The sequence below is a fragment of the Emydura macquarii genome, unplaced genomic scaffold (genome assembly GCF_026122565.2).
Source record: "Emydura macquarii macquarii isolate MOO-44397 ecotype Brisbane River unplaced genomic scaffold, CSIRO-AGI_Emac_v2 contig_2890, whole genome shotgun sequence".
In the NCBI taxonomy this organism is placed as follows: Eukaryota; Metazoa; Chordata; order Testudines; family Chelidae; genus Emydura; species Emydura macquarii.
The window spans coordinates 1,493,334-1,512,010 of NW_027133027.1; the positions used below are offsets into that span (position 1 = coordinate 1,493,334).

General features: G+C 39.3%; 1 protein-coding gene across 1 annotated transcript in view; it reads right to left on the reverse strand.

Annotated features, from left to right (window-relative positions):
* Positions 1-12,791, reverse strand: part of LOC137166607 (uncharacterized) — a 29,053-nt gene extending 16,262 nt beyond the window's left edge. Inside the window, exons 1-5 of the mRNA XM_067568397.1 lie at positions 12,719-12,791; positions 9,716-9,741; positions 6,280-6,356; positions 2,700-2,820; positions 314-553 (exon numbers count right to left, since the gene is read on the reverse strand). Coding sequence (XP_067424498.1) covers positions 314-553; positions 2,700-2,820; positions 6,280-6,356; positions 9,716-9,741; positions 12,719-12,791 — 537 coding nt within the window. The remainder of the gene's footprint in view (positions 1-313; positions 554-2,699; positions 2,821-6,279; positions 6,357-9,715; positions 9,742-12,718) is intronic.
* Positions 12,792-18,677: the final 5,886 nt, after the last annotated feature.

Below are 18,677 nucleotides of genomic sequence, written 5' to 3' on the forward strand. Positions count from 1 at the left end.
CACCCACTCATTCATTTATTATTCTAAAGCTATTTTACCCAAATCAAATTACATAGCTGACAAGCTGCATAGATAAGAAAGAATAAAAGTAAAATCTAAAATTAGCTGACAGCACTACATGATATAGTATATTATATATTTGGCACTTTTAGAGTGAGTGATGAGTGTTACTTGGGGGGAAAAATTGCACCTTAAAATATTAAATAAATTATTAACATGATGGAAGGTATTAAATATATAAGCCTGAAGGGGAAGCAGTGGATGTGTTTTAGCTATCAAAGCAAAGAAAGCATATTTAAGAAGCATTGCTTACTGTATGGACACTTTGGTCGAAACAAATTTCCACATCATAGAAGTTTCCATCGTGGCTGATTGGCAATGTCGTTCCAGCCCACTGTTGTTCCTTCAGTTTGGACCACTTAAGTACACTACCCCCTAGACGACTAAGCAAAGACACCTTGAGGATGTAGCGACCCTTGGGCACTTTGTCTTTGGCACCTCTCAGGCATTTTAATTGGATTTGGATGGGCTGAGGTGTTTTGGACCAGTCAACCTAAGGAGAAGACTATGTTATTGAGTTAGGTAGGAAGCAGAGTTTAAACATACCATTAGAAAGAATGAATTCTTCAAAAACTGCCACCAAAACGTAGACAATTCATTTTGTTTGATCTGTAATTATCTATCATTAGCAATGATAATAGATGAAGACACAGGATGTGTAATCAGGGGCATCAAAAGGCAAGCATGAGGATTGCACAGAAAATAAAAATGAAAAGTTAGCAATTTTTTTAAGCATGGTGTATTAATGAAGTGTGACACTATAAACCATCCGTCTGCACTAATAAGGCAGAATTCACAGGAAACCAACACCTCTAAAAATAGAGCATGCCTTTTAAGACATCCATGATAGGTGACATGATGATCAGGCTGCAGGCACATAGTGAGAAACATGGCAGCCAATGTTTTTATATTAATTATAAGCCTTACCAAGGCTATTAGTGCCGTATAACACATGGACTATCCTTTCATCTTCTTATAATATTGCTCTTAGAATAATAATCAAAGTGCAACATGTGTAGAGTTTAATAATAACTCCCCACAGGCACCTTTATTCCAGGTCCAGACAAAAGGAAACATCTGCTGCTTGCTGTTGACAAGATGTTGTCTATGTTGCAGAATATTTAGTATGGAGTAATGTTTCACTGTACTTCTGAAAAGCCCTTTCAATGCTTATTCTGGATGTTCAGTGTATATAGCAGATGTTGGCATTGTGGAATGGATACATGTATGATCCTTAGAAATTTGACTTCAGTAAGGATGCAGACTCGGAATAATATAAGTGTATCCATTCCACTATGCCACCAAATATTTAGTTTTGCCTGAGGAAAGACTGCAGGGTCAGGCACATATTGTGGTGCTCTAATCTGGTTTTAATATTGTTTTAAGACAATAAAACAATTTATGTAATAATTAAAATGTATTACTACAAATAAACTGTTCTGTATTTTTTTCAGGGAATCAATTTATTTCATTTTATGGGAAAATTATATTATGAGACACTTTTTTTCTTTTAATTTAATATGACACGTGGTCCATGGCATATTTTAGAATCAAATGGTTACCTGGACTTCTAAATGTAGTAGTCTCCCAGTCTAAACCTACAGTAGCTAATAATCTCCTCTTTAATCCTGCTTTGGATTTATTTTGGAAGTGATAGCATATTTCCATATAGATAGAAAGCTTCTGGAATTAAATTAAGCAGTTAAATAAACAGTTGAAGTTGTTAAACTTCTTTTGTTTTTCAATACAAATCATACTTAACAACTAATCTGAATGACAATTATTTTCAGTTTAATTAGAAAACCTTAATTAACAATGAAGATTTAACCTTAATATTTTTGGTTTCTGAATAATATATATATAAAAAATTAACATCATGTGAATAAATAAGACAATCTTTTTTAAACCTCAAGGCAGGATTACTGATGCAGGCAGACTTAGTTATTAAACACATTCTAAATTAAACGCCTCTATGAATTTTATACTGAAATATATTTTGATAGTTTTGTATGCCAAATGTGACATTTTGTATTTTAGATTCATCTTCTGTTGTAATTTTGGAAATGTCATACAAACAAAGATTTTGTCATTTACCAATGGAATTACTATGCATGGCCGGTTAGCCATCTCTTTTCTGGCTCTTCTGGTTGTTTCAAGTCAGCAAGCCATAAAAAATCTTTATCTCTCTGAAACACAGCAATTTGGAAGATAATCGAATAGTGACTAGGGGGCAGAAACGCCAGTCTGAGGAATTATACCACAATCTCTCTTGCATTTACAACCTCCCTCAAAGCGAGTGTCAGTCGAGTAGGAAAAGGAGATAGAAGATTCATCACATCTCAAGCCTGTCTCATTTGCATGGTGGCATAGCTGCCTCATCTCCTACTGAAATACTTTACTTGGCCAGAGCTGACAAACTGTTTTGAAGAACTCTAGCCATGCCCAAATGATTCATGGTTAATAGCTTTAGACAGTCTATTTACGCGTATGGTTACTTCTGCTGGAAAGCATATTTTTAAACCTGCTTAATCCTATCCTCTAAAATTATAACAAAAAAAATCATGCCAGAGATTCAGTATAACTGAACTAGTCATTTAGCAATTTGCATCAGGAAAAAGAGCACTCATGGGGAACCTCACCTTCCAGCAAAGTCCTGCTGCTCCATTTGATTCATTATTCACTTCTGCGAGGTTACCAAACTTGGCTACAATTTCCTGTTTGCGGGCATTCTGTGCTACTTTCAACAGCTGACTTTCTCTTCTGCATCAGTTACAAAGGAGAAAGGGGGGGATGAGAAAAGAAATTGACTACAACACATAAGTGAAAAGTGTTTGCCTTTGGAACTACATCACAATTTGATGTTTTCCTTAAGCATATCACAAGCTTTGCAGGAGACCTAAATAAATAAATATAAAGTGGGTGGTGCTTTATATGTTCAGTGTGAAGAAATGGCTAGGCTTTGAAAAGCAGTGGCAGAAAAATGCATTCATATTTTTAATAGCACAGCTAATATTCGTCAGGCTGCGTCACAGGTTAACATCAAAGCATCTGGAGTTTCACCCCCAAAACATGAGCAAACATAATGGATCTGACAGTAACCAAACTTCTCCCAAAGATCAAGTTCTGCATTACCAAGAGAATAATGATACCTCTATTCCTCTGTTGTCACTTTAAGGGGCAGAGCCTCAGCTATGATACATTGGAATAGCTACACAGAAATCAATGGAGTTATGCTGATTTACACCAGCTGAGAGTGTGGCCCTTTAGGTTTGCAATACATATATATTTCACATGCACACAAATTGAGATAGCTGAGCCTTATCATTCCTTCTTCGCCTTCTTTATGCTAACCTTTTGCATAATTTAAGGAACACTTAAAAGTAATAGGCCAAGCCCCAAGGTCAGTTTTTATTCAGTCTGTACACAGACTAACAGCCAACGAGGGCTCTTGGTTCACTGTTTAAGAACAGATCTGCTTTGGGGCAGTACAAAGCAGATCCACCCCAAAGGGAGCACCTTGAGGCATTCTACTTCAGGGAGACAGAAGGCCTCCTGCAGCAAGCTGAGACACAGGAAGAGTGCACACACTGCTACGCTACCTCATGGGATATCATATTTTCCTCCTAACACGTGCAGCCAGCTTTGCTGACCACTGCATGAGGATGGAGCCAGGACAAAGTAGTGAGGGAGCGATCTCTGTCATTCTGGGACTGTAATTCTGCCCAGCTCTTATGTGGGCTACACAAACGTGGGAGGCTTGTTAGTCCCTCCCACTTGCCCACCTCCCACTACACCTGCATAAGGACCAGGCTGTATTTAAGCCTGAGTACAAACTTCAGAATGTGTTCTAATATATTCAAGTGGCTGGATCACCTATACAACATAATGTTATTTAATGCAGTGGGCAAGGAGCGACAATGGTCTCTATACAGCAACCCTCCCTAGGTTTTCCTTTAATATTGACACTTTCTGACTTTGTTCCAGGTCTCTTTCTGCACAAGACTTAAGCCCAAGGTCCTCACTCATTTTCATGTACTGTGTGCTAGGTAATACAGTGAAAAGGCTCTTTGCTTATAAAACTACACCGATCCTTTATTAAGAGGGCTATTTTCAGAGATTATGCAACTGCAGCTAGCAATCTAGTCATGTGCACACAGATGAAGTACATGTGTCTCCTCCAAACTTTTCCCTTCTGCAACCTCTACTCCTCCCTCCAAGTTCTACACAGGCTGCTACAACTCAGTTTCTATTTAGGCCTTTTATCATACACAATTTTTATTGGTTGGAAACCAATATAGCTACAGCAGTATAATCACTTGTGTGGACACAGTTAAACTGGCATAAAGGTGCTTATGCCAGTAGAACTTATTCCTGCAAATTCAGGGCAAATACTTAAACTGGTACAAAAACTGTGTGTAGACCTGGCCTTAGTCCAATGATTTCAGTGGGAGGTCTGCCTGAATAAGGACTAACCCTGCAACCCTTATGTTGAGTAGCACTTACTAAGATAAATAGTCCTGTTGAAACTGATGGGAATAGGAAAGCACAAATAATACTACATAATATGAGGATTACATAATCCAGCCCTAAGAACAGACTTCAGGATTTGGTTCTGCGGTTTTATCCTTTAACTGTTGAGAAGTCAACCCTAGCCAAATTTCCCAAAATGGGGTGAAGGCAAGGTGGATCTTGAATTTCATTAGATAATTTCAGCAACTAAAGCATCTTAGAAGATTCTTCTTTGGGGAGAAAAGTTGTCTGTTTGGAACTTTGTACTTATTTAGTTGTTCATGATGGAAATTATTTCACTTAATTTGGTTAGAACCACATTGACACAGGGGTTCATTAGGACACCCATTTGCTAGCAATTCAATTTAAAATTAAATACACTTTGTTGTGGATTTTATTACTTTTAAACTACTGTATCTAGTGCCTTTATTAGCTGCTAATATACAATTATGAAGGTAAACAGTTTTCATTACTGAACATCAAACATTTAAATAACCACTTTTAATCTCTTTTCCGGATGCAACATTTTCCCCCTTGTTCCTCTCACATAGCTGGATAGTAGAGCCAAGTGAACACTTTTTTCAGTGAATTGAGTCCTCTTTTCTGTTCATGGGCTGTCTTTCCCAGACCACAATTTCCTCAAATGTATTTGTTATTTCAATTTCCTCCATGAATTTTGGGGTTAAGGTTAATTTATTTGTTTTAAATGTTATGGATTGATAGCAAACACTTTTGCACCAATTATTCTGTTCTATAATTGCATGAGAGTAATTCAGAATCAGGAAGGAGGCTGTAAGAAGCCACTGGGCTCTGACTCTCTCAGGGAGAGATAGCAACCAAGCAAGCTTAGGGAGATTTCAGAAAAAAAATTCAAACTAGGTGCATATCAATTTCTTGTCAATTTCACTGAAAGTAGTTGTGGCTGAACACTCAGTCCTAGTCGCAAAAGGTGCCTAAGACCATTATCTGGCTCTGTTAACTGCTACTGTACCAGTAATCAGGTAAAAGTGTCTGGGAACTCTGTGCCCCTTCTGGGTCAGTCAAACACTATGAATATGAATGGTCTTTGCAAAGCACAGTGAGGCCTGGAAGGTTCCTCAGATGCTCTGCCATTTTGCACCTGGATAAGTACCAGTCACAGTTGTAATTGCCCATACAATAGCATCAGTATTATGCTCTTTGGACAGCATGGTTCTAAGGCTAGACTGAAATTCATTATTTCAATATTTCAAAGATTTCTTGAAGGGAGGGTGGGGAAGAAGGGAAAATAATTATAATGCTCAGTTCAGATAGGTTCCGATGCCAAAGGAAATGGAGGAATGTAAGGTGAACTTTAAATTCCACAATAAAACTATGATACGGGATGAATGGTATTGTGACTAAAGCATAGGATTGGAATCTGGGTTTTATGTTCATCTCTTTCACAGCCATTGCTCCAGTTGATGTCAATATCAGCAGGTGCCTGGCATCCCTGAAAATCCAGCCCAGCACATTTCAAATTGCATAAGTAAAATCTGGGGCACCACAAATCAGAGGCCACTTTTGAATATATAGGCCTTAACTTATTTGTGTCTCTGTTTCCTCATTTGTAAACTAGAGATAATCCTAATTCCCTACTTGTGAAGTCCAACTCATTAGTGGCTGTAAAGCACTCGGAGAGCCATGGATGGAAGGGGTTGTAAGAGTGCAAGGTGTTTTTATGCCACATACCTTTGAAAGGGTTTATGAGATCTGGTGTGCAACATCTGCTTGTTGTGATGAATAACTTCCTCCTGAATTTTCAAGTCCTATATGGAAGAAAATGTTTAAAAAATTATCTTCTCAAAAAACACATGTGAAAAAAAAAACACCTGGAAGTAAAAAGCTGAAGTTATGTACTTTTACAGAAGTTTGTTTGAATTTTTCAAAGCCAACTAGGAGATTCAGGCACTCAACTCCCATGATTTCCAATGGGGGTTGTGTGGTTAAATACCATAATCAGTTTTGAAAAGCCCGACTTGTGCACTTTATACTGGACTAACTCCTTATTTTTACGGTGCCTAATTCATAGTTAAATATATATTTTTCCCCTATTCAGCTACTCATGTTGTCACAGACCATCAGAGATCCCACCACTTTCCCCTGCTCTAAATCCATGTCAGATCTTGAGCTCCTGTATCAATGCAGCTATGTTTAAATGTTCTGCAAGAGAGACCACACTAGCACATTTGTGTGTCTTGTTGCAATGGGTGGAAAGCTTATTTACATGAGCACTCATTTCTCCAAGCAGTTCTGCAGATCACTGAGCACTGAGGAAGACGGCTTGGAGTTATTTTGCCCTTATACAACAGGCTGGAAAAGACACTGCCATGAGAGTAGCATGGAGAGTAACATCCAGGGCACATTGAATTGAGCTCTTAGTACAAAAACTGAAAACAATGTCATTGCTAAAGGTTTTAATATTATAAGAGCAAAATTATTCTCCCCAATCTACAGCATTAAGTTCTCTATTGCATATTCTGCACTTCTTTCATACACAGGTCTTCCGCTGGTGTCCATGAAATCAATGGAAACTCCATGTGCACTCCTGCCAGTATACAAGGAGGCTCTCCAAAATACAGCAATGGCTAGTCCACCAAGCTACAATAGTAGCAAGCCCCTGAACTGAAAGTGTAGGCACCTAAATCACTCAGCACCTACATTTTCAGGGTAAAAGTTCCATCAGTGTCTAAGTTTGTGCCTCTGGGCAAGCAAACTGCTGCCTCATATGACACATATGGACACCTATGTCCCGCCTAAACCTCGGAGTAATTAACAAACCAGGGAAAATGAGCATTCACCAACATATCTCACATGCGGGGTCCAATCCAGTAGGCATGGTCAAAGGTCACCTATTGGGTCAGGTCCCATTCAAAATCTGAGAGAAGGAAGCGCTGACGGTATTGCCCATTTTTATCCCAGTGGTTACAGCACTCACCTGGGATGTGGAGACCTAGGTTCAATTCTCCACTTTTCTGGAAGGGGACTAAAGATTTGAACAGTGGCCTACCACTTCTCAGGTGATCAGGGACATCATTTCAGAAAAATTCAGGGGGGGGGCACTTTCAGCGTAGTGAACACTCTCTGTCCCAGACAGCATCATGACTGAGAAAAACCAGGCAATAACTGCATTTCTAATGACCAGATGCATAGCTGGGGGTGGACAGCAGGCAAAAAGTGGAAGAAATACTGGAGCATATAGACTTATGAAAAGTCTGGGGCAGGAGGCAACTCTCCCCCTTGTCCCATCACAAATGATTCCCCCCGCAGGAGAGTTCTCTAACCACCGAGCTATAGGACATTCTGAGGTGGGCCTCTCTCAGTAACTCCTAGTGAAGCTGTTCCACCATGGATAAATAACTAAAGAGTCAGAGTAGGGGGACTGGACCCTCAGTTTCCTACCTTCCAGTTGGGTGTGCTAACCACCAGACTACACAGTCACTCTCTCTCTCTCTCTCTCTCTCTCTCTCTCCGGCTCAGTGACTCTTTAATTACTTAACCCCACATGGAAAATCTTCAACACGAGAGACAGAGTGCTCTACATCGGAAAACTCCAGTGATTAGAGCACTCTATAGAGAGATAGGATATCCCTGTTCAAATCCGGTCTCCCCCTCAACCAGAGGCAGGTATTGTCTCCCACACCCCAGGTGAGTGCACTAAATACTAGAATAAAAGTTATAAGGTTGCATCTGCTGCCATATCTTCCTCTGGCTGTTATGTGTGGAGTCAGTGCCTGACCACCTCCTTCTCACAAGAAACACAGTAGGAGCCTAAACTGCCCAATCCCAGGAGAGGGGTTCATGGCTATGAATCTCTAGCGGAGATAGGCACCTCCTTGTAGTCTGGATTTAGGTTTAGTAGTACCACCCCCCACACACACACACTCTTTTTGGCATCTCTGACTAGCTTAAACTCCTCCCCATTTAGCATGCTGGCTTCTGTGAATCACATTCCGAGATGTCTCTCTCTCCCTATGCATTGATAGGGAGTCTAGACATCTAACTCAGGCTTTGTGAATCATGGTGTTGGTTCCTGTCATTTTCTAGGCACCTACAAGTTAGGTTTTGTAACACTCAGTACAGCACCTACGCTCCTTTGCAAACCTCAACCTTAGTGCCTGTTAGGTAAGCTGTTTTTATGAGGTCGACACTTAGACACCGAGAAACCAAAAGCTCATTTCACAAGAGACACCAAACGACCATAAGGTTACAGGAATTTTCAAGAGTAAAAGCCTGCGATGAGGCTGAACCAGAAGCATAGGAATGAAAAGTTCTATGTCACATGCTCAGTCTCCCTGAGCTACCCAATTGCCTTATTGTTTGTCTTTTTGAGCATAATTAAATAATGAATGTTCAGAATGAAAATATTAGTTCTATGCATGAACTGCACTGTGTTTCCCCAACTCTTTGAGTACGTTAGCACTGCCGCTGGGGATATGCCACCCAGCCCAGGCAGACAGACAAAATGCCAGCTTTGCTCGAACTAGCATGCTTAAAACAGCAATGTGGATGTTGCAGTGTGGGCTAGACAGCCCACTACAGACCCAGGGAATTAGGCAGGCTTGCACTCAGGCAGTCAGCCTGTGCCACAGCGTCTACATTGTTATTTTTAGGTTGTTAGCTCGAGGAGAGCTAGCTTGGGTCTGTCTACCTGGGCTGGGAGGCATGCTTCACTATACAGTGTAGACCCACCTAAAGGGGCCAGCCACCAGTTTTTAATAGCAGTGTAGATATACCCTCAGTGTCTGAAGTGGCAATGGGAATATCAGTTAGAAGCATTGCTTCTGGATCTCAGTAAAATATACGTCACACTGTGTCACGATAATTTTAAGAAAGCTCTATCATCTACCTAATAAATTTGTTACGTGTATTTAAATTTTATTGAACGGCAAAATGACAATGAGTCATGGTTAATATTTTTTTACCTACACTAGGAAAAAATATATCAAAGATTCAGTGCTTAGGGTCCTATTCAGAAAGCCTCTGTGAGTCTGTAATACATCTTCTACGTGATAAAAACAGGAAATTTGCTTTAAAATGAATTATTCGTCACCTTGTATAAATTTCCATCTTTCCTATTTGCAAATCCCCAAAGTCAGTTATGTAAATTTTAGCCTACACTAATTACCTCAGGTGCGTGCAAGCCAAAGGAAGCTAGAAGCAGTAGAAAACCAGACATTTCCATCACTATAAACCAATTTACTGTACAATTTTTTTTTAAGTTTTCAAAAAACAGAGCAGCTCAGATGATGTTATCTAAATGTGGAATAATCATTGTTGTAATATCCCTTGAATCAGAGATTTACTGGAACACTTTCAAGTACTTTTTCCTCAGTGGTACAATACTATCACATATATAACTAAAAAACTCATTTCTCATTGTGACTGCAGCACGGTCTAGTCTACAAAAATTATCCACTGTTGACAAGGGGAGTCAGCAAGGAGTGTAGCCACAATGGTGCAGAAGGTGGTTTAGCTACTAGTGTAGACAAAGACAAACTATGTCCAGCATTGTTTCAGAGAATGAGATTAATCTTTATAGTGTGCATGAGGCATACAACTCCAGTGGTGTATTGGTTAAGCACACCACTATCAGTCACAGGACTCCTTAAAAGACCTGGACAAATAACTAGGTTTTCTGATACATGGAAACTGGAAAAAAAAATCATTTCAGGTCAAACAAAATGTTTTGATTGAAATTAAACTTTTTTTTTTTTTAAACTTTAAGCATTTTTAACATTTTCAGAATTTTTTAAAGTAAAATTAAAGTCAATTTCTAGTCAAAAATTCATTTTGAAGTAAAAATATTTTAAACAACTTTTTCACAATTTTTGTTGTTTGTTTTCAAAACAATCAATTTGGCAAAACTGCCACAAATTCACAATACCTTTCAGTGTTTCTGAATCTACATTTTTCACTGAAAAAAGTTTTGGTTGAAACATTTTTTCCAGCTCTACTCCTTACTCCTAATTCCATTTCTGAGACTGACTTTCCATAGACTTGGGCAAGTCACTTAATATCACTTTCTCTTACTGATGATGAAACAGTAATACCTTTAAGGGCTACCTTGATGAATAATCAGTATATTATAATCAGTTGATTTCAGAGGGATCAAGATGGAAACTGATATTTGTAACAAACTTTCAGCATGAACTAGTGCTAAGAATCACAATGCTAAACATTGTTTTTACAACAGAAACAAACATGGACTTAGCACAATACTATTAATAAGAGGGGCCTGAAATTTTGTCATTAGAAAATTCTTTCAACAAAATACATCTTTTTGACTCCTTCAAAATTTTGTGTGTTTTCAAGGAAACAAAACAAAACATTTTTCCCTTGTATTTGATCAAAAAACTGAATTAAAAATCAAATTAAATTAATTTTTTCTCATCATTTGAAAATGTTCCAGCACCCTGCACATCTCTGTTAATGCAATTTCCCCATTGTGTTTCAAGACATTTAGTATTGTTTAACAGGAGCCCCTGCACATCATGAAATATGACAACATGGGAAACTCCTTGTGGAAAATAATTATATGGGTCTACCACCCAAAACCTTCCCCCACACGCTTGTGGGGCATGAGTAGCAGCCCATGGGAGCTATATAAAACTTGAATCTGCAATAGCAGCCACCACTGCTGTGCCACAGCCTGCAGGGTGCAGGGGAAGGATCCTACACGCAGAGTGTCTGATCCCTCCTTGCTCTGTATCTTGTGTCCTCATTTAAACATTAGCACGCATTGAGTGCACAGTGGGCATAATACATTACCAAATCAGAATGGTGACATATTACATGCACTTTACACTGACGTAAATGACTACACTAGGAGCAAGGTAAAGGAGAATCAGGACTTCTGACTCCCACAGACTATTCCATTGTATAGCACAGGCCAGAAGAAAATTAAAGAACCAACTTGACATTTAACATAAAGGGTGGTATAAGGTAAAACAAACCCTCCTTGTTTTATTTTAGACCTATTTGTTGGTTGCTTTCTCTGTTACATCCTCCTGTTTTCTCTTCTGACCACTAAAGTCACTTTGACTTACAGTTCATTATACTGTTTTTGTCACCTTATTGCTGTGTACCACCTATACCTCAGCTGAATTTCAGTATCTTGTTGATGCCAATTCTGCTGTTGCATAATTTCTTGTTCATCAGAGGACTCACTGAATAGAAATGGTAGTGTATGTAGCTGAATTCCATGCCAGTTTGAAAATGGAGCTGAAACTACATCCTTTTCTGTGTTGTGACTTGCAGGGAACTTTGCTCTGTAGTATCTGCAGAGCAGCTTGGTAAGTTTGCACCAAAACCTAAAATAAATTATAATATTATGCATTGTCCAATCTGCAAAAATGTGTCACAACTGCACAGTAAGATCTGTGCCCAAATTATTATTATTTTTTTTTAGCATAAAAGGAAAAGGCTTTCTTTTTACAGAGAAAACTAAATGGATTTGCCGTAGTTGAGCATAAAATTACACACTTGGTCAGTTTAGCCATTTTTAATAGCAAGAAAAAAATTAAAACTTTGTTAAATACTCTATGTTTTAAATTTATGTTGCAGAACATGAAGCAAAATTTACTTTAGTTATGCTACAGTTTTATTACTGTTTGTAACAGAAACACATTTAATGAGAAAGTTATAGGCTGATCATCTTTTAATAGATTTGTGAAGCTTAGCATGACTTTCAGTAAGCGACCTTTGGCAATGAATAATTAGCTGCTCATTAAACACTGTAAGGCTGCATCCTACTATGGGGTTGGGCACCTTAGAAATGACTATGATAAATTAAATTCAAGGCATTGTTTTGAACTAATATAGAAAATGAAGCTGGCCATACAGTACGTAAGCTAAATGAGGATCTGAACTTCCTCAAAGTTCAGGAATGTTTGGAGCCAGGGTTTTGGCTCAAGGCCATTATCTGAATAAATTATAGACTGGGTCATCTTGCTTTGCTACTCAGTCAAGAACAGGGACAATAAGCCTTGAGGTATGTCCATTGGCAGGAACTCAATTATATTCACTTTTAAATCACCGGCTCTCTCAAAAGGTAAAGATTGTTTCTCTTCAGCCTATAAATACAAGAATCTACCATCTCAATTTTTCCTGCAGTAAGTACAGAAAATACCTGTAGCTTCCTCAGAGCCTTTAGATTCCTCCTCAAACACTCCTTGTTCCGTACTATCCTCCTCTGAAGACATAGTTTCAGGATTCATAAACTAAGACAGTTCTCTTGCCATACTTTGGATCAAAAACCTCTAAAGCACCTCTATGTCTGAAGAGTTTTCATGCCAACTATGTCAGAATTTAGCTGTGACACTCTGAAGACATTTCCCAGACCTGAAGAAGAGCTCTGTGTAAGCTCAAAAGCTTGCCTCTGTTCACCAACAGAAGTTTTGCCATTAAAAGATATTACCTCATCCACCTTGTCTTTCAGAACTTTTGACATATTGATAGTGTAGAACTTAGAACACAGAGCTTTGAAATAGTGCTTAACACTGATGAACAGATTACATGCACAAATTATCCCAGTGGTGGCTCTGTCAATACCTGGAAGCCACCAGCTTGCAAATGGCCCCAAATACATTTTAGCTTGTGTAATTGCGCTTGACTTAGCAGCGAAAGAGGGATGTTTGCCCTCTCAGTAGTAATGAAAGATCTTGGTCACAATTTATCTGGGACTAGATCTTCAGCAGGTCAGAAGCCGTACAGCTCCACCATGTCAATGGAAGGCAATGGACCCACACCACTCTGAGGATGTGACCCAAAAATGTCTACAGGTAAACTCAAGCTTATCTGGTTACCCGATGTGCAACAGACTGCAAGGTTTTATAGTCTTCTATTTTTTCTATGCTCAGGACACCAGTAACAAAAGGGGCATGAATGGTTAAACAGACTTTGTAAACAACATTGATGGCACATTCTGAGATAGAGTCTTAGGTTTTCTTCTATTCTTTCATATTTTAAAAATGTTTTCCTTCATATCAATGCAGATGATCAGTGCCTTAATGCAAATATTTTACAATATTTATCACCTATATAACATATTTATCTAAGTATCTCAAAGCACTTCACAAACCTCAATCAATTTACTCCTCCTATATTCCAAGGCCAGAAGAGACCATTGTGATCATCGATTTTGACCCCCTGTATAAAACAGGCCATAGAACTTCCCCAAAACAATTCTTAGATCAGATCTTTCAGGAAAACATCCAACCTTGATTTTAAAATGATCAGGGATGGAGACTCGATCACGATCAATGGTAAATTGTTACAAGAGTTAATTAGTCTCATTGTTAAAAATGTTACACCTTGTTTCCAGTCCAAATTTGTCTAGCTTCAACTTTCAGCCAGCGGAATGTGTTATATCTTTCTCTGCTAGATTGAAGAACCCACTATTAAATACTTGTTCCCCATGTAGGCACTTATAAACTGTAATCAAATCACCCTGAACTTTCTCTTTGTTAAACTAAATAGGTGGAGCTCCTTGAGTCTCTTACTATAAGGCATGTTTTCTAGTCTTTTAATCATTGTGGTGACTCTTCTGAGTCCTCTCTAATACTCACAACACTCCCGTAAAGTTGGTATACTATTTTCATGTCTACCATGCAGATGAGGAAATTAAGGCACAGACACAGGTTTAGTGACTTGCCCAACATCACATTAAAAGTAATGGGCAGAGCTGAGATTAGACCTGGACTCCCAGATCCTTGCTTTAGCTACAGTACAACACTTCCTCACCATAGTATGCACACTACTGTCATCTAACAGCATATTGCACTGTTCCTTTAACCATTTCCTCTTATATTGACCTTCGCATCTTCTTCTGTTTCAAGTACAGATATGTGCACTTGAACACTCTATAACTAAAAAAGATATCAAATTAAAATTAGTATATGAACATTACTGTAAAAATAATGAACATAAAAATAGCCATATTACATCAGATCAATGGTCTATCTAACCCAGTAGTCTGTCTTCCGACAGTGGCCAGTGCCAGATGCTTCAGAGTGAATGAATAGAATAGGGCAATTATTGAGCGATCCATCCCTTGTTGTACAGTCCCAGCTTCTGGAAGTCAGAGGTTTAAGGGCACCCTGAACATGAGGCTGTGTCCCTGACCACCTTGGCTAATAGCCATTGATGGACCTATCATTCATGAACTTACTTAATTCTTTCCAGAACCCATTATGCTTTTGGCCTTCCCAACATCCACTGGCAGTGAGTTCCACAGGTTGACTGTTAATTGTGTGAAGAAGTACTTTCTTTTGTTATTTTAAAATCTGCTGCTTATTAATTTCATCATGGGACCCTTGGTTCTTGTGTTATATGAAGGGGTAAAAAACACTTCCTTATTCACTTTCTCCACATCACTCATGATTTTATAGACCTCTATCATATCCTCCCATAGTAGTTCTTCTCTTAGATGAACAGTCTCGGTCTTTTTAGTCTCTCCTCATATGGCAGCTGTTCCATATTCTTAATCATTTTTGTTACCCTTCTTTGAACCTTTTCCAATTCTAATATTTTTTTGAGATGAGGCAATCAAAATTGCATGTAGTATTCAAGGTGTGGATGTACCATGGATTCATGTAATCACATTATATTTTCGGTCTTATTATCTATCACTTTTCTAATGGTTCCTAAAGTTCTGTTAGCTTTTTTCACTCCTGCTGAAATTAACCAGATGTTTACAGATAACTATCCATGATGATTCTAAGATCTCTTTCTTGCATAGTAACAGCTAGTTTAGACCTCATCATTTGGTATGTATACTTGGTATTTTGTTTTCCAAAGTGAACAACTTTGCACTTATTTACACTGAAGTTCATCTGCCATTTTGTTGCCCAGTCACTCAGTTTTGTGAGATCCCTTTATAATTCTTCACTAGAGCTTAATTCATTGACCAGGTGTGGTCCAAATGTCCACATGCACAAAGCAGGCTAGCAGATACTACAAATCAGATTGTCAGTAATCTGTTGAAGGTCGCCAAAGCTCCTGTTGACAGAGTCATCAAATGACAGATACATAATGAGTGGCTGTGTTTCCTAAAGAGTAATCCAACATATATTCAGATGGAGCCATTCACTAGTCTGGAATTGGATAAAATGCTGAATGATTTAAAAAAAAGGTACAGCTCCCCGATATGATAGAATTGCACCTGAATTTATGAACCATCTGAGTCCGCATGCTCAGGAATGCCTCATTTGGTTTTTCAACAGAGCAGAGTTCTGCTGGAATCCAGACTACCTATAATCTGGCACCAAGCGAAGGTCATTGCATTGGTGAAACCTGGGAAAGACCCATACTTGCCTTTGAGCTACAATCCAATTTAACTTCTAAGCATCTGCTTTAAGGTGCTTGAGTGTCTGATTTTGCAAAGAATGTCACCATATGTGGAAGGCATGCAGGCACCAGAGCAGTTTGCTTTTTGCCACATCGTAGTACATGTGATCGATTGCTGGCACTTATACCTTTCATTGAAAATGGATTCCAATATAGATTGAAGATTGATTCAGTTTTCCTTGACCTGACCACAGCATATGATACGGTTTAGCACACGGGCCTTTTGGTGAATTTGTCTAGAACTATGCCAAGTTGGTTAGTACGTGCAGTGGCTCTGATTTTGAGAAATCGCCATTTCTGTATGCATATTGGTGACAGAAAAAGTGCTTGGAGGCACCAGAAGAATGGCCTCCCGCGAGGATCAGTATTATCTCCAATGTTATTCAATTTATATTCCAATGACCTACCATAGACCAGGTCTTGAAAGTTTGTTTATGCAGATGACATATGCCTCGTCACTCAGTTACACTCCTTTGACATACGTGAGAGTGTTCTGAATACAGATATGGTGGTTATGGCCAATTATTGTCATCAGTGGAACTTGATACCAAGTGGAAATAAGACTATGTCAACTGTTTTCCATTTACATCATGCACAAGTGGTAGTTCTCAATGGTCTGCGACTCAAGCGTTATTCACACCTGGTCTATCTTGGTGTCACGTGGATAGGTATGTGGATATAACTCTCATATATCAAGACGTGACCATCTTACAACATGTGACATTAGACAGCGACTAAGGTCAAAACACGCAATAACTTGCTCAGAAAACTGGCCGGAACAACATGGGGTGCCAACACCCAAACATCATGCACTTCAGCCGTGGTATTCTATTCAGCGGCAGAGTATTGTGCTCCAGTATGGGCTGACTCATCTCACACAAACGTGATTGACGTACAACTTAATTCCACTAAACATATTATTTCAGACACACTTAAATCTACTCCTCTATCATGGTTACTGGTTCTTTGCAATATTCCTCCGCCCCGTGTTCATAGAGAGGAAAGCTTAGCAAAGCTCATGACGAAATTGCGTGATATGCCATATCTACCATTAATTAAAGACTTGTTTAATCCACCACATGATCATCTGCTCTCACGTCACCCATTGTGGATAAATTTATCAGTTGAGGAATTTATGGTAGAGGATGCATGGTGAGCTTCATGGTCCTCAGAGAAAGTGACAAATAATTATCTTGTCTCAGACCCCACTCCACAACAACCCTGGTTTGATTTACCGCAAAAGCAATGGAGTCTTCTGAAATGGTTTGATACTGGACATGAAATTTGTGCTGCAGCGGAATTTTGGTGGCATTTTAGAGACAATCCACTACAGTGGTTCCCAATCTGTGGCCTGGGGGCCAAAAGTGGCCCAAGGAGGCTTTCAAAGTGACCCACCGCTCCCCTCTTTCTGGCTACAGAAGGGAGCCGCTGCCTAAGGACCCAGACAGAGAAAGACCAGTGCAGGCTCCTTGCTGCAGTCAAGGGGATGGGAGATCAGCGCTCCCTTCCCACTGGCTGTAGCAGGGAGCACAGTAAAGCACTCTATCTAGGTCCATAGGTGCTGCGGTCCCTGATGGAGACAGAAGAAGGGAGCACTGATCTTCCATCCCGCTGGCTGAAGAAGGGAGCCACTGCCTAGGGACCCAGGTGGAGCACAGGTGGGGCTACAGGACAGGTATGGTTTCCCTGCTGCAGTCAGGGAGATCAGCAAGGAGGCACCCTCCTCACTGAACTCCTTCTGTCTGGCTGCAGTGGGGTGGGAGGGCCTACTGGCAGAGACTAGTGGCTCTTTAGTGCTGTAAAAATGATATATGTGGCCCTCAAGTCAAAAAGGTTGGGAACCACTGGTCCATTATGTCAATGTGGGCAGACACACATTGTTGAGAACTGCAAAATGACTCAACTTTCTGGAGGTCTTCATGCCTTGAACATCATTGATAAGAATGCTATGGCTTGGCTTGATTGGATTGCATACGTTAAATAAATAAAATACTTTGTCCACATGCTTGTTGACACCCTCAAAGAATTCTAAGAGATTGGTGAGGCATGATTTCCCTTTACAAAAGCTGTGTTGACGCTTCCCCAACATATTGTGTTCATATATGAGTCTGTTTTTACTATAGTTTCAACCAATTTTCCTGATACTGAGGTTAGGCTTACTAGCCTGTAATTACCAGGATCATTTCTGGAGCCTTTTTTAAAAATCAGAGTTACATTAGCTACCCTCCAGTCTTCTGGAACAGAGACTGATTTAAGTGATAGGTTACATACCACAGTTAGTAGTTCTACAATTTCATATTTGAGTTCCTTCAGAACACTTGGGTGAATACCATCTGGTCCTGGTGACTCATTACTGTTCAATTTATCAATTTATTCTGAAACCTCCTCTATTGACACCTTAGTGTGGGACAGCTCCTCAGATTTGTCACCTAAAAAGAATGGCTCAAAGTGAAGACTGATGCAAAGAATTCATTTGGCTTGTCCACAACAGCCTTGCCTTCCTTGAGTGGTCCTTTGGTATTTGATTGTTCAGTGGCCCCACTGAGTGTTGGGCAGGCTATCTGATTTACTTAAAATAAAAAATTGCTGTTAGTTTGTGTGTCCTTAGCTAGTCGCTCTTCAAACTCTTTTTTAGCCACCTAATTATACTTTTACACTTGACTTGCTCCTTTCTATGCTCCTTTCTATATATTTTATTCTTCACTAGGATTTGTTTTCCACTTCTTAAAGGATGCCTTTTT